Consider the following 22,487-nt stretch of genomic DNA (forward strand, 5'->3'; position numbering starts at 1 on the left):
CAGAGCGTCTCTAACGAACGTTTTGCACTAGGTAGTGAATTGTCAAACCACCCATTTACCTCGGCCTGATACAGGGTTGGTTGAGTACAACAGCCTCCACAGCAAGGCAAGCAGCTGGGTGGGTGTACACATACCTGGCAAGGTCTATCAGGGACACGTGTGTGCGTGTGTAGCCCTGGCCCCAGAGCTGGCCCTGCTGGGCTCCTCGCCAGGACAAAGAGCGCATTGCAGCTGCAATCTGGGCAGCCCCTTCCCCAGTAGTCCCCAAAGCTCACTGACAATTGAAGCGATTAGTGATTGGCTTACTAGTTGGCAGGCACTAACAGTGGGGACTCAGTCTATAAATTGGCCTGTAGCTTGTAATGCAAGAGCAGGGAGTGGGGATCTCGCTGCACCCCATATTCGTCACAGTAATAGTATTATGCGATGATTATGGCCTAATGATGATGATGCCTTTTGTACAAGATGGGTCACGGAAGGTGTCACTGGAAAAGGCAGGACTTGCTGAACATGTATCATTTTTGTATCTGAAGTTATGAAGGTTGCCTGTGGATCCATATTTCAAATGTGCTTACTCTGGCAGCACCCACAGCCAGCCTTTCAGGTACAACAGTGATGAAGCTGGACGGTGCTGATGGCTCGTCAGCGAAGCCAATGGGCTGTGGAAAAGCTTCGTTTTCCCGTAAAGGTTTCAGCTGGTTGGTAAGTTATGGCTGCTATGTCTCAGCAAGGGCGTGTGATCAGACCACATGGTACTGATCATTCTGGGTACCTGTATTTTTCCACAAACTGGGCTGGGAACTGTTTTTGTAACAAAGGGTTCCTGCCATATGTTAATGCTATATAAGGTGGGGAGTGACATCATCTAGCAGCCTCACTCTCCATACAAGAACTTCTGGAAACACCTGAGAAACAAAGACTGAACTGGGGGAAGTGCTGGTTCTGGGCTAAAAGGATTTCTAGCCTGTGTTTGGAAACCTGGTGAACTGCTTGTAGCATCAGCCAGGGTGAGAAATTGCTCATTCATAGCCAATCATTCTAGTCTCTTAGGCTTAGTTTGCAATTTTGTTTATTTCTAGGTAATCTGCTTTGATCTGCTTGCTATCACTTATAATCTCTTAAAATCTATCTTTTGTAGTTAATAAACGTGCTTTCTGCTTTATCGAAACCAGCGTGCCTTTCAGTGAAGTGTCTGGGGGGAAATCTCAGCTTGGTTAACATATTGAGGGAGAGGCCACCCACTTACGAGCTTGCCTTGTACAGATGCCTGTGCAGTGCAACACCGTACAAAATTGGGTTTATACTCAGCAGGGAGCTGGGTGTTCTCTTGGCTGTAGCCTCTCTATTGCTGGCTCATGCAGTAGCTGGTTGGAGCCTGCATGTAACTGCAGCTGGGTGCATCCCTGCCTGTGTGGATGCTGGCAAGAGCGTAGGACTGGAAGGGGTCTCCGGCTTGTCACACCAGCACAGTGCGAGAGGGAGCCCAGGCTGTAAGTGAGAGGGCTCAGTGGTACCCCAGTTCCAGGTGGCACCCCGCTGGGAATCTGTCACACTTGCCCTTTGGGGAACAGTCAGTTACGACTCGGGGTGTACTGTAAGTGCTAGGACTGATTGATTCTAGCCAACTGTGACTACACACATCTATAGTTTGTTAGGGATTTATGATATTTATGATATATCTACTGTCATCTCATCTCATCTTCCTTCTATTAATGATAAAAACTTGTTGGCCTTCACGCCAGCACAAACACTATACAAGAATAGTTATAAAAGTGCTACCAAGAAGTTTGGTACTTAGCTCCTCATACCATTGACCAGGAAAAGGAATCAGAGGCATTTGTTTTCACCCAAAAAGCCGTGTGGCACCACTGAAACGCTAATTAAGCTGCCAGATTTCCAGTTCTTTTCAATGTTACTGTACCTCTAGCCACTGGTTGACTGTTTGCATTAGCAGGTTTGATGCCAGCACTGTAAACAACACTCTCTTCATGCCAAGTGCAAGAGCCATCACTGCCTACAACTGGAGGATGTTCGACTTTAAGGATGAATCCTACATTATTAAATTCTTGGGTTACCATGTTGGTTTGGTCATTGATGGTTGTTTCTGGGGATAAAAATATGTGGATTTTCAGCCAGTATAACCTGCAAAACTTGTAATAGGATTAGCACGTCTTTTAACAGAAAATGGGGCACAGCATTTTCACCGCGTTACCCCTAGCTGTACTCCTTTATTATTAATGAATTATTATCAAACATTTAGACTGCAGTAGCACCTAGAGTCTACCAGTCTGGCGTGAGGTGCAGGACAACCATAATATAAATGACAGGTGGCAGTCCCTGCGCCAAAGAGCTTACAAACCAGAGGTACAAACCCACAGATATTCTCTCCTTCCTTGGTACTGAAATCCTGGAGATACTTAGCGATGGTTATCCTGTGCTCCCTTAGTCATTGCTTAACCAAGTCCAAACAGATTTAGCTTGGGATGGTCAAAGGAGCCTAAAGAGTTCTAGCTAGTGAGGTAATCATACAGGCCTCCTCGCCATAGTACCGGAGCACTTTGCAATCATTGATACACTCTCCCTTTACATCACCCCTAGGAGGTAGTCGGTGCCAGCTTCCCCTCTGTACAAGGCACAGGGGTCATGGTGTGACGTGCGCGGGAGCGTGCAGTAAGTTTCCAGCTAAAACAGAAATTGAACTGAGATCAGGTGAACCCCAGGCAGGACCTGCTCGACCATCCCAAACTTCACCAGGTGCCTTTGAAAACCTCAGCTGTAGCTCTTCCTGTTTTTCCCCAGGAGTAGCTCCAAAATGTTCTCACCACAGCCTGACATCAGCTGAGCCTATCTCAATTCAGGTTTCAGAGTAGCAGCCGTGTTAGTCTGTATCCGCAAAAAGAACAGGGGTATTTGTGGCACCTGAGAGACTAACAAATTTATTTCAGCATGAGCTTTCGTGAGCTACAGCCCACTTCTTCAGATGCATAGAATGGAACACACAGACAGGAGATATATATACATACAGAGAACACGAAAAGGTACATTGGCCAAACCGGACAGTCTCTACACAAAAGAATAAATGGACACAGATCTGACATCAGGAATCATAACATTCAAAAACCAGTAGGAGAACACTTCAACCTCTCTGGCCACTCAGTAACAGACTTAACGGTGGCAATCTTGCAACAAAAAAGCTTCGAAAACAGACGCCAATGAGAAACTGTTGAACTTGAATTAATATGCAAACCCGATACCATCAATTTAGGCTTGCATAGAGACTGGGAATGGCTGAGCCATTACACACATTGAATCTATTTCCCCATGTTAAGTATCCTCACACCTCTTGTCAAACTGTCTGTAATGGGCTATCTTGATTATCACTAAAAATGTTTTTTTTCTCCTGCTCATAATTGCTCATCTTAATTAATTAGCCTCTTACAGTTGGTAGGAGAACTCCCACCTTTTAATGTTTTCTGTATGTGTATATATCTTATGCTCAAATAAATTTGTTAGTCTCTAAGGTGCCACAAGTACTCGTGTTCTTTTTATCTCAGTTCAGGCTAGCACAAGACTAATAATTATGTGCTCTGGGCTTGCTGTAATGCCCTGCATCTGAAACTAAGAAGCATACAGAGTATAGAGGCTTTTCAGTTTTGTTGTGCAAATAAATTCTTGTGAGCTGGTCCTGTACCCTTACTGGCTCTGTACTGTGCCAGGCATGCCTATGGTACTACAGACAAAGCCTAAGGAATACAGTAACTCCAATAGTTAAAAATAATTGTACTAGTATCTTCACACAAACTCTGAAGAAGACTTGGTCAGATCATCTCCCTCTGCTCAAAAAGCCATGGAACCAAGCTTCGCAGTTCTCGGAACGAGGACTAGAATCGCACTCCTGTTGTATTTTCATCATGCTCCCAACTTCCACACAGAACGTCAGGGTTTGCATAGAGGAGTCACTGAGTGTTATTAAAGTAATCGATCCCATTTCTTTCTGGAGACAATAATATGTTACTGAGCTTCCAACTGTCTCAGACAGAAGGACGGGTAAGTGTTTTTAAGCACAGGAAACCAGATTCTTTTTTCAGTGACACAGGTATTCACCCACGAAAGCTCATGCTCCAAAGCGTCTGTTAGTCTATAAGGTGCCACAGGATTCTTTGCTGCTTTTACAGATCCAGACTAACCCCTCTGATACAGGTAAAAAGGTGAACTAGTGACTTTAGCGGAGTTACTCTGGATTTACACCTCTGTAACTGAGGTCAGAATTGCCCAGTGTCTGTAATGGAGGAGGAGCAGAGAAATTATCCATGAACTAATTTCACTGGGCCAAATTCTTCCCAATTGCAAGTCCACTGAAATCAATAGCAATGAATTCAGCTTTCTTTGGCTCACTATGAACAATTCCCTTGCACAACTTGCTGTTGTTACATCATGCTACCAAAGTGCTGTCACCAAAATCATCTTCTCTGCTCCTGCTTCCTTCCTCCTCTGCTCTTTTGTGCAATCAGCTTCTGAGCATGCCTCCTTGATCAGGCTGTGACGTTGTACTCTATATGATTTTATGAAAATATGCTAATGAGTGTGAATATACTGTAACTGGCATATGCTTCATGCAAAAGGTCTCCTGTAAGGTACCATTACAAAGCTTATAATCTACTGAGTGTGTTCATCCCATTTGTATGGATGTATCATTCTTGTATCTTAAACTAGAAATATGAAATATAACTCAGGTCCTAATGTAATTATGCAAAGTGGGGGCCATTAATGGTGGTTTGGAATGTTGATGGCTCCCATTAACCAGGACAATTGACTGTAGATGGCTCTGTTTACTTGCAAGTCTTCCTGTATACCTGGGTGCTGGCAAGTGGGCAGGGCTGGCTCCAGGCACCAGCGAAGGAAGCGGGTGCTTGGGGCAGCCAACAACGGAAAGGGGCGGCACGTCCAGGTCTTCGGCAGCAGGTCCCTCAGTCCCTCTCGGAGGGAAGGACCCACCGCCGAATTGCCGCCGAAGAATGAAGCGGAGCAGCAGAGCTGCCGCCGAACTGCCGCTGAGTGCGGCTTTATTTTTTTAAATTTTTTCCCCCTTTGCTGCTTGAGGTGGTATAAAAGCTGAAGCCGGCCCTGCAAGTGGGTAATGAAGTCTTGCAGTGCCATGTGATAATGTCACCTGAACTGGAATCCACCTTTAACATGGTGCTTTTCCATTCAGAAGGAGGAGTGCAGTCATGAGGAATCCCCTAGCTACCACCTGAGCTGGAACAAGGGCTGTACCAGGGGAAGGATTGTGCTCAGACTAGGAAGCTTCCAGTCTGTGGTAGAAGCTTATTGAAACGTCTCTGAGGGTGAGAGTTTATCTGTATTCTCTTTTCTTACTGTACTAGGCTTAGACTTGCGTGTTTTATTTTATTTTACTTGGTAATTCACTTTGTTCTATCTGTTCTTACTTGGAACCATTTAAATCCTACTTTTTGCATTTAATAATATCACTTTTTACTTATTAATTAACCCAGAGTACGTATTAATACCTGGGGGAGCAAAGAGTTGCCCATATCTCTCTATCAGCGTTATAGAGGGCAGGCGATTTATGAGTTTATCCTGTACAAGCTTTATACAGGGTAAAACGGATTTATTTGGGGTTTGGACTCCATTGGGAGCTGGGTATCTGAGTGCTGGAGATGGGAACACTTCTTAAACTGTTTTCAATTAAGCCTGCAGCTTCTAGAGGGCATGGTTCAGACCTGGGTCTGTGTTTGTTGCAGGCTGGCGTGTCTGGCACAACCAGGCAGGGCACTGAAGTCCCAAGCTGGCGGGGAAAACAGGCTCAGAGGTAGTCTCAGCACATCAGGTGGCAATCCCACAGGGTTTCTGTGATCCAACCCATCACACAGGCCCCTCACATTAATTAGGTGGAGGAGCATCTGCCTTCCCACAGTTCATGAATTGTTAGCAAAGCGTGGTGCCTCCGTGCAGCCCAAATTTCGGCACCTATCTCCCTGAGAGGGGCAGGGCTTAGGACACATCTCTCACAAGCATCTCCCATTGGCTAGGTTAGGCAGTTCCCCGCCTAACGTGCTGGCTTTTGTAGATCCCATCCCTCTCCTCATACACTGTATAGCAGAGCTGGGCAAAGTATGGCCCGCAGGCCACATCCGGCCCACGGGACAGTCCTGCCCAGCCCTTGAGCTCCTGGCCCAGAAGGCTAGCCCTAGGCCCCTCCCCTGCTGTTCCCTCTCCCGCTTAGCCATGGGGTGGGGGGGTTGGATAAGGGGCAGGGAGCCCTTGGGGGCAGTCAGGGGACAGGGAGCAGGGGGTGGTTGAATGGGGCGGAGGTTCTGTGGGGCGCAGTCAGGGGATGGGGAACAGGGAGTGGTTGGATAGGGCAGAGGTTCTGGGGGGGAAAGGGGGCAGAACAGGGGGGTTAGATAGTGGGTGGGGTCCTGGGTAATGGTTAGGGGTGGGGATTCCAGGAGGGGGTGGTCAGGGGACATGGAACAGTGGGGGTTGGATGCGTGTGGGGTTTTGAGGCGGGCAGTCAGGGGGCGGGAGGTGGGAGGAGTCAGATGGGGGCAGGGGCCAGGCTGCTTGGGGAGGCACAGCCTTCCCTACCCGGCCCTCCATACAGTTTCTCACCCCGATGTGGCCCTCGGGCCAAAAAGTTTGCCCACCCCTGCTATATAGAGAGCCTGGGCACAGAACTCAGGCTTTGTGGATTACAGGGTTGTGTGATTTTCTAGGCGTTGTGACGCTCAGCATCCCAATGCCTACGTCCCTTTGTGAATCTGGGCGGTAGTGACTTGCAGCATTGGGTCTTATATTAAGCTCCTGGGGGCAGGGACCTATGTCTCTCTATGCTTTACACAGCAGTGTGTACACTGATTGACAGCCCTCAATAAATAATAATCATTTGAAAGTAGTTACATGGTACCTGGGCAAGTGCCACCGCTCATCCCCACACCGAACATGCCCGTTTCAAGCTGCTTTAGCCAGGGAAAGGTTGGTTGAGGATCTGTTAGAGAGGGGACATCGTGACACAAATAAGAAATCAGGTCTTTTTGGCACAGCTCCTCCCTTTTAATCTCCAGTTCTTCTCAAATCTTTTTTACATCTTGCTGCCTAGGTGCATCCTCCGATGTTGCAGTTCCCTAGACACATAAATTAGTGTCTCCCCAGGCTTCTGAACTTCAGGCTCAGGCCTCCACTCCTGCAAGGTGCTGAGGAATCCAGGGTGCACAACGTAGTGCAGCAGGGGCTGAGAAGTGCGACCTCAAGTGCTTTGATGCTCATATCCCTGCAGAAGGGGCTTTCATTTTAAAATCTGGTACACGATAAAGTAATACAAATAAATCATAGTCGATACATACTGGGGAACCTAGAAAGCTTTTCTGAAGGAAAAGGAAATTTGCTCTTCACCTTCGTACCCCTTATGAGCGATCCGCATTAGTTTACACGTGGTGGGTCTGCACAAGGAGTGTGCACCACTTCGGTCGCACTCAAGCCCTAGGCCAGGTCTGCACTAGGTAATTAGGTTGGTAGAACTATGTCACTCAGGAGTGTGAAAAATCCGCACTGCTGAGCAATGCAGTTAAACCAGCCTAAGCCCCAGCCCCAGTGTAGACAGCACTATGCCAATGGGAGGGCTTCTTCTATCAACAGAGCTACTGCCTCTCAGGGAAGTGGAGTAACTCTGCCCATAGGGGGAGCCTCCTGTCAGCATAGTTAGTGCTACTGCAGTGTTTTACGCGTACATCTGCCCCTAGTTTGGAAGCTGAAGTGGGCTTCAAGTGGCATAGCCGTGTACAGGGGTGAATTTAGTCATAGACTATAGAATCATAGACTATCAGGATTGGAAGGGACCTCAGGAGATCATCTAGTCCAACCCCCTGCTCAAAGCAGGACTAATCCCTAAATGGCCCCCTCAAGGATTGAACTCACAACCCTGGGTTTAGCAGGCCAATGCTCAAACCACTGAGCTAGTGCTTGCCTCTAGCTGCGGTGGGAACCCCTCTGGTTTGTGGGAGAGCAAGAGGAAGAGGTGAGATTCTTTCAGCCTGATATTTCTTTTTTCTTAATCAATATCACCAGACATTTCTAGTTAGTTTAAGTATCACGTTTACTAGTTAATTTCTCCTGCCATTGTTAGAGCAATGAGCACATGACACTTACCTTTTCCTGTTGGCTCCGAGCCCCTCCACTCTTTGAAGGCTGCAGTTTTTTCCATTGGGTAAATCTCCCTTATGGTGCTGAATCTGTGTTTTTCAGCAGTTAGGGTAACTGGCAAATTCTGTTTGAATGTGTATTGTTCCGAATGTTTCTCTTCAGCACTGAATGCAGCTTGAATAGTCTGGTCGTTTTCCTGAACTGTCTGACTTATTTTCCCAGGAGACCTGCCAGCAGGATCTTTGATGAGACCCCCATTTTCAAGTGTTTCCTGACAAGGTACATTATCTGCAAGGTTACTGTTGGATATGGTCACATGCTGGCATTCACATCTTCTGGAGTTCACCATGTCCCATTCCTTTACCAGGGAAATCAATTTCTGAATGGGAGTGGCTGAGTTTCTATTTTCTGATTTTTTTGCTAAATTCCCTCTTTCCCCTTTCTTCCTTGGAGGGCTTGCGGAATGTTTACAGTAGCTGGAATTTCCCCCGAAGTCTGTAGACTGATGATATCCTCCAGATTTATTCCTTCGTTTTGTCCCTCTGCTCTGTGAAATCATTCTGGTATACTTCTCATTCTCTCCTTTGCTACCCTGCATGTCTTTTATTTTACTCCAGGTATTAACACACCAGTTACTGAAATCCACAGCAGTGTAGCAATGTTCCTAAAAAATGCAGTGAAAAGCGGTTATTTTTGAATGACTCTTCATTTGTGCCAAATGAAAGGTAAATTTTGCCTTATCCGATCACTTATATTTTAGCACTGCATAAGCAGGGCCATTTTGCGGTCTAAATTGTATTGGCATAAACTTGTACGGCAGCAGGAGCTGAGAACTGGTCATTCTGAGCACCTGTCCATCTAGACCTTTCAGGGGCCGCACACTGAACCTTGCCCATGGTACCAAAGCTATAACCACATGGGGCTAAGCCCACAGAGGTACTTAGACATTGTGGGCTAGACCCACAAGGGATGTGGGTGTCTAACTGCCACTTTAGGCAACTCATGCCAAAGGCCCAGTGGAATTCTCCAATGAGGCATTCCCCTGCCTATCTCACCTGTGGGGCTCAATCCAGCAGGCATGCTCAGAGCATGCCAACCCTGCATAAAACAGACACAGGTGGAGGAAGTGCCACCCTTATACTCAGTAGTTAGATCACTCACCCAGGAGATGGGAAACCCAGGCCAGGTTCAAATCCCCTCTGCCTGATGTGGAGTAGGGCCAAGTGTGCCTGTTCGTAATGGTCCAAACTAAAAACCTAGCACAGAGAACATTGAGACAGGGAATGACCTTCCCTGGGGCAAACTGGACAGGCCTCGATCAGGCATGTTTACTCCAGAAAAGAAGCACAAATTGCTCTGGGAACTCAAAACGGCAATGGCACCGAAGCGATCTAAACACACCTGAACACTGAAAAGCTATCCAAACAAGCTCAATGGCAATAATTAGTTGCAAATGACTGAGATTTTCTTTCTCCTGTTATAGAAGGAACCCTCTCACATTTCTGTAATATTTAAAGAAAATACCTCTGTCTGTTTAACCCTGAATCTGTATCTCTTGACGCTCAGAAACCTGTGGTTCTATACATAGGTGCTGGAACTCGAGAGATTGAGGGTTCTGCTGCACCCCCTGGCTTGAAGTGGTTTCCATCATATCCAGGGTTTACAGTTTGGTTCAATGGCTCTCAGCTCCCCCCTATACAAATTGTTCCAGCCCCCCTGGTTCTACAAAAGAAATGTCAGTATTTTTTGTGAACTGCTACTGGCACCTTGATGTGAGTAGATTCTTAGAAATTACTGCACTTTTCGAATAAAGATTTCCTCTTCACGTAGAAGTTTCAAGACTCTCATTTTTGTTGATAATTTTGTAATAAGAGTTAAGACAACTTGTCCCAAGCTGCAACTGGACAATTTTAACATTTAGGTTTGAACTGTTTTTAAAACTTATTGTTCTATTTCTGAAAAAAATCTTACTTCTTTTGGGTCTTTGCTGAACTCACGCGCCTTATCCCAAGTCACAATATTTAATCTTCTAAATGGAAAAGAGGCTTCATCGTAAGTTTCATGTTTTTTGACCCACAATCTGCAAAATGAATATTTTTCAGTTTTGCTACATTTGTGAACCTTCGATTTTTTTTCCGGGGACAGCCTAAGGTTGTTGGGTTGTGTGTGCATTCTGATGGATGTTAAAATTAGTTTTACATTACTTTTAATTATTGGGGAATTATTAGCCAAGATAATGAAGTGGCTGATATGGGACTTGATTAATAAAGAATTAAAGGTGGACTATATAATTGATGCCAATTGACATAGGTTATTCTAAAATAGATCCTGTCAAACTAACTTGATATCTTTTTTTGGATGAGATTACATATTTGGTCGATAAAGGTAATAGCATTGATGTAATATACTTAGACTTCCGTAAGGCATTTGACTTAATATTGCATGATATTTTGATTATAAAAACTAGAATACAAAATTAACATGGCACACATTAACTGGATTAAAAACTGACTAACTGATAGTTCTCAAAATGTAATTGTAAACAGGGAATTGTCACTGAGCTGGTCTGTTTCTAATGGGATCCTGCAGGGACTGGTTCTGGGCCCTATGCTGTTTAACATATTTATCAATGACCTGAAAAAAAACATAAAATCATCACTGATAAAGTTTAGAGATGATACAAAAATTGGGGGAATGGTAAATAATGAAGAGGACAGGTCTCTGATGCAGAGTGATCTGGATCCCTTGGTAAACTGAACTCAAGCAAACAATGTGTGTTTTAATATGGCTAAATGTAAATGTATACATCTAGGAATAAAGAATACAGGCCATACTTACAGGATGGGGGACTGAAAAAGATTGGGAGAGGGGAAGGTGGATAATCAACTGAATATGAGCTCCCAGTGTGATGCTGTGGCCAAAAAGGCTAATATGGTTCTTGGATACGTAATCTCAGGGTATCTCGAGTAGGAGTGAAGATGTTATTTTGCCTCTATATTTGGCACTGGTGCAACCACTGCTGGTATCCTGTGTCCAGTTCTGGTGTCCACAATTTAAGAGGGATGTTGATAAATTTGGTGAGGTTCAGAGAAGAGCCAGGAGAATGATTAAAGGATTGGAAAACCTGCCTTGTGATAGAATTGAGGAGCTCAATCTATTTATTTTAAGAAAGAGACGTTTAAAGGGTGACTTGATCACAATGTCTAAATATCTACATGGGGAACAAATGTTTGGCTCTTCAATCTAGCAGGGCAAGGTATAATATGATCCAACAGCTGGAAGCTGAAGTTAGACATATTCAGGCTGGAAATAAGGTGTACTTTTTTAAGTGAAGATAATTAATCATTAGGACAATTTACTAAACATCATGGTGGATTCTCCATCCCTGGAAAATTTTAAATCAAGATTTGATTATTTTTTTATTTTTAAAAACATGCTCTAGTTCAAAAGGAATTATTTGGGGTAAGTTCTATGTCCTGTGTTATACAGGAAGTCAAACTAGATGATCACAGTGGTCCCTTATGGCCTTGGAATCTATGAGCCTATGAAACTATAGAAAATAGACAAGCATCTTCTTTACCTGTATCCATCACACTGATAAAGTGCTTCAAAAAGAGAAGGAATTCTGTACTCCTCTGCTTCTTGACAAAATAGAGACCATTCTCTGTAAATTGTAAATAAACTTAACTGTACAGTAATTCTCTCAAACACATTCAGATTATCTTTTCTAAATACTAGTCAATTTTTGAAATCATCTTCTGTAATCAACAATGCAAAGTGATGGTGCAAAATGTACTCTCTCTAACTTGAGTAATTTTTTATTTTGCTACTGATGCAATACCATTTTCACACATGTTAAAAATAGAGGCCAAAACTTTCAAACGTGTTTACGAATTTTGGGTGCCTTGTCTTTTGGCTGACATATAGGTATCTCAAGTTGGGAACCCAAACAATGAAAGGTGAAATTGTGGCTCCACTGAAGTCAAGGCAAAGCTTCCATTGACTTCAGCTGAACCGGAATCATTCCAGATATCCAAAATAAGTGAACTCTTTTGTGAAAAACAGTTCACACTTTGAATACCTAACACTGAAAACAGACTGCTTGTGAACACTCAACACAGCAAGATTTATTTGTAGAAATCATACAACAAATAATTTTGAACAACAAACGAGTTTAAGTAAACCACAACCTGTTTGCAGTCAATTTTCACACAGAAAAAAGAAGCTAAATTTGATGAATAAATTATTGGCTACAATTTATTTGCTCAGGTTTTCTTTAAATTCACAAAGCCTTATGCTAATTTTTCACACTAATGTTGCTGTATGAATTTGATAATAAATACTACTGGAACTAAAAATCTTTCTTTAATACTTTAATCACCATGTAAATCAGAAAACCTATAGGTTGAATAAAAGATTAATACCTTTTTTCCTATAGATATCTGAAATAAGACTAATAAAATGCATGATCTCTCTTTTCTTACTTAAATTCAGATGGTAAAAACAGCTTGCCAAGTCTAAGGAAGTTGAGAATGTGTCGAAATATTTGCCCATCTCCATGGATTAGGAGGCTCTGACCATATGTAATCCAATAAACTTTTTTGCAGTTTGACAGGAGCTCTGGACACTGCAGAAATAAATATATATCGTACCTTAGGAAGTCAGAGTTACTTTAAGACCTGTCTTCTTCCCACCGTGTCCCTCCAAATCACATATCAAAGCAGCTCTCCTTCTAGCCAGGGAAGGTTGAATGTAGCTAAACGTAGAGCAAGTTGTTAGCGCATGATGCTACTTCTCTTGCCGACGGGGTTCATTTGCATCAGTGGTGCCCAAACTTTTCCTGTCATGCCCCATCTTGCCAGTACTGGAATGCGTCTGTGCCCCTCGTCCATTACTGCACTTTTGGCTCAGCAGAGGAGCTTGGGCTGATGGCAGAGCTGGCCTGGTCAGGGAGAGGGAATAAGGGCAGAGTTGGGCTGGGGATGGAGCAGGGGGTGGAGTGGACGTGTGGCTGGGGTTGGGGTGGAGCTGTGGCTGGAACTGAGCTGGGGCCTGAGCTGGGCTTGGTGGCACACCCTTCCCACCCCGCACCCCCGGTGGCTGGCCCGGGTCCCACCATGTGCCCCCCAAAACGTTGCTCTATGCCCTAGAGGGGCATACTCCACGGTTTGGGGACCACTGATTTATATCATGAGACAGTCCTTTCCCAGGCGAAGCTTGGTACTTTGCAGTATATCTAGACTTTCTCTGCTTGCTCTGGCATTTGTGGCAGCACAAAAGCTCAGCGCTAACCATGAGCTTAGTACAAACATTTTAAAGGATGAATGTTGATTCTTGTCATTTAAAGTCTCTGAGGCCTGTGTACAGTAGGCAATACACCAGAAAACGGGGGTTCTCTGAATACAGGACTTCCAGAGACCTCCACTCTTAGGCCTGGTCTACACTCAGGGGGAGGGGGTGAGAGAGCTAAGTCAGTCTAAGTTACACAACTTCAGCTACGAAAATAGTGTAGCTGAAGTTGACATACTTAGAGCTATTTACCGCAGTGTCTTCACTGCAGTAAGTTGACTGCTGATGCTCCTCCGTCGACTCTGCCTACGCTTCTCGCTCTGGTGGAGTACTGGAGTTGACGGGAGAGCGCTCGACAGTCGATTTATTGTATCTTCACTAGACACGATAAATCGACCCCTGCTGGATCCATCACTCCGGAGGTAAGTGTAGACATGCCCTTTGAATCACATTGGCCTGCATGGACCTGGAAATGTGAAAGGCCTACGAAAGAGCCCCATGTACGTTCTTTGATGTCAAGGTTGCATTTATAAGAGAGGCTCATTCGTTCCACATCCCTCCCCCCCCCATTTCTTCTCTACCTGCCTTTACATAAACAAATGGGGATGAAGGGAGGGCAAGGATGGCTCTGTGCAGGGAGAAACGTTTCAGTCTGTCTTTCTTGCTTACAGGTGCAATTTGTGTCTGTAAATTACAGTTTAGTGTTCCTGCAGTCAGGAAATTAGAATTGTGCACCTGCTCAAATATGTGCCTTCAGCTGAATTGCAAACTCAAAATTCAGTGCAGTTTTTGGAGGGGCAAAAGACAGGCCACTTTTCTGAAAAATGTGCCCTGGGGTGTCACGTGCGCATTTTGAGATTTAAGATTGGCTCTTTTCAGCCCTGATTCAGCAAAGCACCCAGGGTTTTCTTAACTTTACACATGTGCTTAAGTCCATCTCCATTCAGCAGAGCTCCTAAGCACGTGCTTAACTTAAACTTGAATTCAATGGAACTTCAGCTCGTGCATGAAGTTAACCACATACTTATGAGCGTCTACTTGTTCTTATGGATTTCTAATAGTAATTTTGAGGGAATGCAGCCTGCCCCCACACATGGTTTTGGCAGCCCATGTACCTGATGAAAGACTTAACCAGGTTTTATCAGCCTCAGTCAATGCTGCTTGTGTTGTTGGCCAGGAGGGGAACTCTTTTCTCATGAATAATTCCAGGTGCTTATTTCCTTTAGGGGCTAAACATGTTGCCTTCATACAGCTCCCAGCCCAGAAATGAAGCTCTGATTGCCCCAGGCTGCCAGGCCAGCCCCAGTGACTTATCTTATCACCTTTCCAATACTGAAATGTCTTAGGCAGATTTACGGTAAGGCAATAGAAAGATACTTATTGACTATACCTTCAGCAAGGTTTGTAAGTATGTTTCATACCAATGGTTTCCTACATAAATTTTCACAATCTGATGTAGGGAGTGGACTCTTACTTCTGCTGTCCAGTCTTCATCTAAGGGATAAGGTTCAAAATGTCAAGGTCACAGTGAAAGTAATTTTAAAATAATGAAACTTGGTGGTGGATATGACAGTTGTGAGCTAATGATGGGATATCACAATAGTGTAATAATAACATGGATTCTTTAGTGTGCTAAATGAATGTAGAGAATTCTGTGCAAACACACGCGGAGCTCAGGCCTTGCATTTTGTTTCCCAGGGGTCAGATATAAACATTGTCAAGAAATAAACATGCAAATGGGCAACAGCAAACACCCATGCTGCAGCCAGTATTCCTCTCTCTAGTCCAGTCCAAAGTCTTGGTCTGCATCTGTCTGGTTCAGTCTGGGCTCACTAACCTGGTACGTTTACCTGCCCAAGGTAGATAAAGCTGGATATGCCGTTAAACCTACACCAAAAAGGTACCCAATGTCAACACTCAGGAGCAGTGGGAAAAGCTGAAGTGTGTTGGGCTTTGCTTTGAAAGTTACGACTGATAGAAAGCTTTCACTGGACTTGACTGTGGTTTTAAGCTCAGGGAGCTCAAGAGAAGCAAAGCTATTTCTTCACCACTGTTTGTGTGTTCCTTTTACCACTACTTTTGGAGACATTAGGCTAGCCTCACACACTTCTTGTGTGCAAGGAATGGAAGTAGTGTTATGGTGCCTGCTCCAGGCCCTCCCGTGCACCTGCACAAGCTTGGGCACAATTTAGGCTCTGTGTTTAGCCTCTAGATCAGGGGTTGGCAACCTTTCAGAAGAGATGCCCTGAGTCTTATTTAGTCACTCTCATTTAAGGTTTTGCGTGCCAGTAATACATTTTAACGGTTTTAGAAGGTCTCTTTCTATAAGTCTATAATATATAACTACAATGTTGTTATGTGTAAAGTAAATAAGGTTTTTAAAATGTTTAAGAAGCTTCATTTAAAATTAAATTAAAATGTAGACACCCCTGGACCGGTGGCCAGGACCCGGGCAGAGTGAGTGCCACTGAAAATCAGCTCATGTGCCACCTTCGGCACGCATACCATAGGTTGCCTACCCCTGGTCTACATTTTATCTGAATGTGTAAATGACTTTCTGGAAAAGCTTAAATTGAAATCAGTAACAGGAATACTCCATGTGACTCAATACAGTTACTGTATTGTCCTGTGATATGCTGGCTGGAAAGTTTAAATAAATATTTACCAGAATAAAAATGGTTAAAAAATATTTGATCTGAAAAGCGCCTGCTTTATGAAAAGATTTGTGCACCTACAATAGCACATGTCAGTCCTGAAAGATATACACAGCAGTCACATTCTCACAGAAGTGATGTTTGGAGGGACGTGGGCAATAATATGAAAAGATTAGACAACTCTGGAATGTGAATATGTAAAATAAAATGAGTTTGTACAGTATCTCACTTAGCACAATGGGCCCCCGGTCCATGACTGGGGTCCCTAGTTGCTACTGTAATACAAATAACAACAACTCAATTGTTAGGCATTTGAGATTGTTACAATTATTTCCCATTTAATTTCTCTAACACAAGCTATGCACCACAGTATGTCATGATGACATCAAGATGCAACAGAGATGACTGAACTCCTTCATACAAAGCCCTGTTATCATGGATTTTAATTCCATCAAAAGAATTAGTAGGATTCAGTCCTTTGTAGGTACATAGATTTCACACAGGAACCCCACTTTAAATATCAATCCCGTAGTCTCATATTAGAACATAAGAATGACCGTACTGGGTCAGACCAAAGGTCCATCCAGTCCAGTATCCTGTCTGCCGACAGTGGCCAATGCCAGGTGCCCCAAAGAGAGTGAACCTAACAGGTAATGATCAAGTGATCTCTCTCCTGCCATCCAGCTCCACCCTCCGACAAACAGAGGCTAGAGACACCATTCTTTACCCATCCTGGCTAATAGCCACTAATGGACTTAACCTCCGTGAATGTATCTAGTTCTCTTTTAAACCTTGTTATAGTCCTAGCCTTCACAACCTCCTAAGGCAAGGAGTTCCACAGGTTGACTGTGTGCTGTGTACAACATACAACCTTAACCAGAAAATGTATTGTAGCAACTCAATTCACAGAGACTTTCCGGGATGCAAGACTTATTTGCATATCTGCCTGGAAATATGCTGTATGTCATGAAGGGTTTTCACTAATTCTGTCTCTTCTGAGTGGGGAAGAGACAGAATTTTCAAGCAAGCAGGTATATTCTAAAGATAAATATGAATGCCTCTTCAGAAATAAATGTTACTGTAGTGCAGTCACTATGCATTTCTTCTAAAGCTTGGGGGTTGCAGTAGCTACTTCTTAATAACTATTGGCTCATACTAGATTTTATGAAAATGAGGAGTTTGTTGGTCACATAAAACCCTGGTTAATTTGAAACCTACCTTTTCCTCCTAGCTAGCACTGGATTATTGAGTCTTTATTCTTAATCAGCCAATATCCACTCATCATATTTTAAAACAATACAATCACTTATTGAAAAACCTTTACTTACCGTGTCCCTTAGTCTCTGCAGGTATCTTTTGTTTCAGATATGATTTCAAAGCATCTTTCATTGGTTCATATGTGATGTCCCTTTTGTCCAAGTAAGCACAGAGTTCATGGATTTCAGACATATTTTCAGTAAGTGGGAGGCGGCAAGTTCCTAGCCAGTTCCTATCCATTCAAAGTTAATTGAGAATAGGTCACTAGATCTTTGTCTATTTTATTATACCAAATACTTTTACATGATTTATTTTTAACTAATTCAGGCCAAGTCATTGTTAAGAACACCTGGTAGAAAGCTTTCCAGCCATTAATACTTGAGCTTTCAATGGGATTTTTCCCATTGAACACTTTTGCATTTCTTCCACTTGACAAATAATGCTAATTCACTAGAACCTTCACATGAGTGCTGCATACCAGACTTAGAACAGATCTGCAGTATCAGGCCCTAACAGACTATACGTGTTGTCCGAAAATTTTAAACTAATATAAATTGTAGGTGAACTTACAGGCCTTTCATCTTCCAAGACCTGGCAATGGTTGCTGTTAGTAGAGACACCTAAGTCAGTTTAAGAGCTGTCCTCCTCACTCTGCAATGTTAGCGATCAGTGATACTAGCAGAGGAATGCAGAATGCTGAGAGGAGGGATGAACTCAGGTCACAGCAGGTAAATGAAAGAAATTATTAAACAATTTTTTTGGAAAAGTATGTTTTAATGTTTCACACCCTTCTTTCATCCTTTGAGTTTCTTACATTTATACACTTTTTGGAAAGCATTTCAGTGCCTCTTTAGTGCTCCTTGGGGAGTCATTCCTTCTGTCTAGTGTAATGATGTCTGCCCTTCTCTAGGCATATAGGATCACTTTGTGACAAAGCAGAATTTAGCACTTTCAGTGCAGTTTAGAAGTTACAATATTCCATTTTAGTAATATATCTTCAGGAGTAAAACTAATTAAAAAGAAAGACTGAAGGACTGCTCTTCCAAAGTTAATATGCAATATGGCTGAAGAACTCAAACAGAAAATGAACCCAGTCCCGTGAATTTCATAAAGACTAGTATATACAAGAATACCTACTTGACATGTTGAAAGAGGACTCCATTCCCAGAGATGTACAGCTGGTTTCGGTCTAAAGTACTTTCTATATGGAGCTGTCCAAGTGCTGAATCGGGGTATTTTACTAAGACACCAAGTGCCATAACATACAAAGGGGGCCTCACGACTACCTGAACATCCAGCATCTTGTTTACTATACCCTTCATAGAATCTTCAAGGTTAGAGGTCAGCATAGAGCAATTTCCTACATGAAAAGGAAATACATAAATGTATCAAGACCGTGTTCTAACAAGCAAAAGATTAATAATTACAGCAACACTTGCCCTCTCTCTCAGCATTCACGCAATCTGTTGAAAAGTCCTCTGGGTTCAAAATATCCATTTAATACATTTTTCTGTCCATAAGAAAATGAATGTTAAAAATGCTCCCACTCGGAAAAGATGTTCCTTTTGTTTGCAGAATTTGTATTTATAACCAACTCCAATATAGAAAAGGTTTTGTTTGCTTGTTTAAGAGCAGGCCCTGCATTTCTTATGGCAGATGTTTTGGCATAACTACAAGGAGTAGTGCTTGCTCAAGATGCTCCTAGAGCCCTTAAGTAACAGGTCACTAAGAACTTGCATGGGTAGTGATCCCTGTGGCACAATTACACCTTAATTTGTGGTGTAGATATCATCTATCTTTAATGTTGCAAGAGAAATTGAGAAGGCAGACTGTAGGAGAGCTGTACATAAGGGGACCTGACACACTGGGATTGGGAAGTGGATCCATGCATAGGGCAATATGGAATAAGTAGAAGTGGGAGAAGAGAATGTATGGGCCACTGTTAATGGTGAGACACAAAGGAGCAACAAGAGACACAATAAGAATTAAGATCCAAGTTGCAGGCCCGGGCAAAGTTGTTCATGGCCATAAAGATGAGGGCAAGAAGTTTAAATATAATGTCATGGGCAAGGGGCACTAACTGAGGGACTCAAAGAAGGAAGTGACGGTGTCTGATCAAAAGGCAAGGAAGAGAAAATGACTTATCTTGTAATTCTGCATCTGAGGAGACCATCACATAGGAGTTTTTGTCTCCAGGAACCGTTATGTCAGAAATTGCCCTAGCTCAAGATCAAGCCCATCGATGTTGATTTTCAATAAGACTTGGGATACCGAAGGAGTTCCAGAAGACTGGAAGAAAGCGAATGTTGTGCCAATATTTTAAAAGAGTAAACAGAAAGACCGGGGTATTTATAAGCCTGTCAGTCTCACATTGATCCTGGACAAGACAGTGAAGCATCTGACATAGGACTTGATTAATAAAGAATTAAATAAGGGTAATATAATTAATGGCAATCAACGTGGGTTTACGGAAAATAGATCTTGTCAGACTAACTTGATTTTTTTACGAGATTACAAATTTGGTTGATAAAGGTAATAGTGTGGATGTAATAGACTTCTGTAAGGCATTTGACTTGGCACTGTATAATATTCTGATTGAAAACTAGAACAATATAAAATTAATATGACACATTAAATGGATTAAAAGTTAGCTGATAGGTCTCAAAATGCAATTGTCAATGGAGAATCATCATCGAATGAATTGAATGGGTGTGTTTCTAGTGGGTTCCTGCAGGGGTCAGGTCATGCCCTAGGCTAGTTAACATTTTTATTAATGACCTGCAAGAAAACATAAAATCATCATTAAAAATGTCCAGATGACACACAACTAGGGGAAGTGATAAATAATGAAGAGGACAGGTCACTGAGACAGAGCATTCTGGATTAAGCTGGGCTCAAGCAATATGCATTTTAATATTGCCAAATATAATGTATACATCTAGGAACAAAGAATGTAGGCCATACTTACAGGATGGAGTTCTTTATCCTGAGATGTAGAGACTGAAAAGGATTTGGGGTGAGAGGGCTGATAATCAGCTGAACAGGAGCCCCCAGTGTGACTCTGTGGCCAAAAAGACTAATGAGATCCTTGGATGCATAAACAGGGGAATCTTGAGTAGGAGCAGAGAGGTTATATTACTTCTATTTGGCACTGGTGTGACTGCTGCTGGAATACAGTGTCCAGTTCTGGTGTCCACAATTTAAGAAGGATATTGATACATCTGGAAAGGGTTCAGATAAGAGCCATGAGAATGATTACAGGACTGGAAAACATGCCTCTTGGAGTGACTGACTCAAGGAGCTCAATCTTATTTAGCTTAACAAAGGGAAAGGTGGTGACTTGATGACATTCTATAAGTACCCACATGAAGAACAAATATTTCATAATGAGCTCTTCAATCTAGCAGAGAAAGGTCTAAGATAACCCAATGGCTGGAAGTTGAAGCTAGACAAATTCAGACTGGAAGAAAGGTGTCAATTTTTTACAGTGTAAGTAATTACCAATTGCAACAACTTATCAAGGGTCATGGTGGATTCTCCATCCCTGGTAAAATTTAAATCAAGATTGGATTTTTTTTTAAAATGTTCTAGTTCAAAAGGAATTATTTGAGGTAAATTCTATGTCCGTGTTACATAGAAGGTCAGACTAGATGATCACAATGGTCTCTTGTGGCCTTGGAATCTATGTATCTGTGAATCACCTCAATATTTAAACACCTTAGCTGAGACGGAAAGTGAATGGGAGAATACACTGAAAATAAAGTGACACCAAATTACCCCTATAAAGCTTCACTGCATTTGTAAGGTTAGGAATTCCCAAAGTTACAACTTCTGCTTCCAAAACATCTATGTTGGAGAAATTATCAGGCAACAAAATCTTCTCTGAGCGAAGAAAATTTACTTGAAAAATAAAGACAAAAACCAAAATGTTAATTTTGTCATTTACCTGTCCAAGGTTCACTCTCGCAAAAACAATAGGCTGTTGACATTTCCCCCCTCCCTCCCCAACAATATATTCATTAATTATTTTATATTCTAGAACTAAACCAGGAGATTCTTACTGTTTCATAATAAATACCTGGAAACTAATATAATCGTAACAGTTTTTTGTAATACAGCATGGCCAGAGGGCAGCAGGAGAGGGATAGAAGGGAGCCTTATTCCCTGTAAGGGGACGAAAGTTTGCTATAGATTAACTAGAGCACCTGGAGCCAATTAGAGCGCCTGAAGCCAATTAGAGCACCTGAAGCCAGTCACATGATAAAAACCCCTGCTTCAGACAGTGTGGGAGTTAGAGCAGAAAGGATTGGTATTGGAGCAGAGAACAGTTTGGAGGAGTTGGAGCAGAGAGGATTGGTGTTGGAGCAGAGAACAGTTTGAAGGAGTTGGAGCAGAAAGGATTGGTGTTGGAGCAGAGAACAGTTTGAAGGGAAGCAGAGGACAGTTTGGAGAAGCGCTGCAGTGGGCTAAGAAGTCCAAGACCCTAGGTAAAGGGGCACCTGGCTTGTACAGAGGGAGGGCAGGAAAGCCCCCACAAGCTGAAGAGCAGGAAAGGGAAGTAGCCCAGGGGAAGGAACCGTCAGTTCAAGTGGTTTACCACTATCCTCAGGGCCCCTGGGCTGGGACCTAGAGTAGAGGATGGGCCCAGGTCCCTCCCTCTCCACTCCCCTCCTCTAGGACACTAGTGGGGCAGTTAATATTCCAATTTGGGGCAAGAAATGGTGCCCTGAACCACCCCCCCAAAAGAAGAGAAAGCACAAGACCCATCATAATAGCGCTGGCAATTTGCCACATTTTGAAGATCAAGATGTAAAATCAAATGTCACTTTACTTTAAAGCACAGCAAAATGATAGGTAGTACAATCCACAAGAAACACTTAGTGGAGGAGCTGTGGTTTTCTGCCACACTTCAAAAGGGTTCATAACTCTTTTGAAGCTAGATGGTCCTTTCATAAATGAAAAATTATTTTGTTACTACCAGAGAGATAAAGAACCCAATTCTCATATACAGTAAGACCCTTTTCTACTGCTTTGGTAGTTTAAAGAGGCTTTAAAAAGGGGGTGAAATTTACTCCCATTTATACTGTTCTAGCAGTGTAAAGGGCTCTTGGTATAAATGAGAATCAG

At 42.9% G+C, this 22,487-nt stretch overlaps 1 protein-coding gene across 6 annotated transcripts in view; it reads right to left on the reverse strand.

The window, feature by feature from the left end:
* Window positions 1-22,487, reverse strand: part of KCTD19 (potassium channel tetramerization domain containing 19) — a 53,562-nt gene that overhangs the window by 5,311 nt on the left and 25,764 nt on the right. For 4 of the 6 annotated variants that reach the window (XR_004002852.1, XM_030582172.1, XM_030582170.1 and 1 more), the window contains exons 5-14: window positions 21,138-21,260; window positions 18,498-18,720; window positions 17,432-17,592; window positions 14,840-14,943; window positions 12,645-12,787; window positions 11,741-11,824; window positions 10,132-10,240; window positions 8,167-8,824; window positions 6,929-7,009; window positions 1,922-2,104 (exon numbers count right to left, since the gene is read on the reverse strand). Coding sequence is in view for 5 of the 6 variants with exons in the window: in XM_030582172.1 (XP_030438032.1) it covers window positions 1,922-2,104; window positions 6,929-7,009; window positions 8,167-8,824; window positions 10,132-10,240; window positions 11,741-11,824; window positions 12,645-12,787; window positions 14,840-14,943; window positions 17,432-17,592; window positions 18,498-18,720; window positions 21,138-21,260 (1,869 nt within the window). In the remaining variant the exon portion in view is untranslated. The remainder of the gene's footprint in view (window positions 1-1,921; window positions 2,105-6,928; window positions 7,010-8,166; window positions 8,825-10,131; window positions 10,241-11,740; window positions 11,825-12,644; window positions 12,788-14,839; window positions 14,944-17,431; window positions 17,593-18,497; window positions 18,721-21,137; window positions 21,261-22,487) is intronic. The other 2 variants (XM_030582171.1, XM_030582174.1) reach the window with 2 other exon arrangements.

The sequence above is a fragment of the Gopherus evgoodei genome, chromosome 12, assembly GCF_007399415.2.
Source record: "Gopherus evgoodei ecotype Sinaloan lineage chromosome 12, rGopEvg1_v1.p, whole genome shotgun sequence".
Lineage (NCBI taxonomy): Eukaryota > Metazoa > Chordata > Testudines > Testudinidae > Gopherus > Gopherus evgoodei.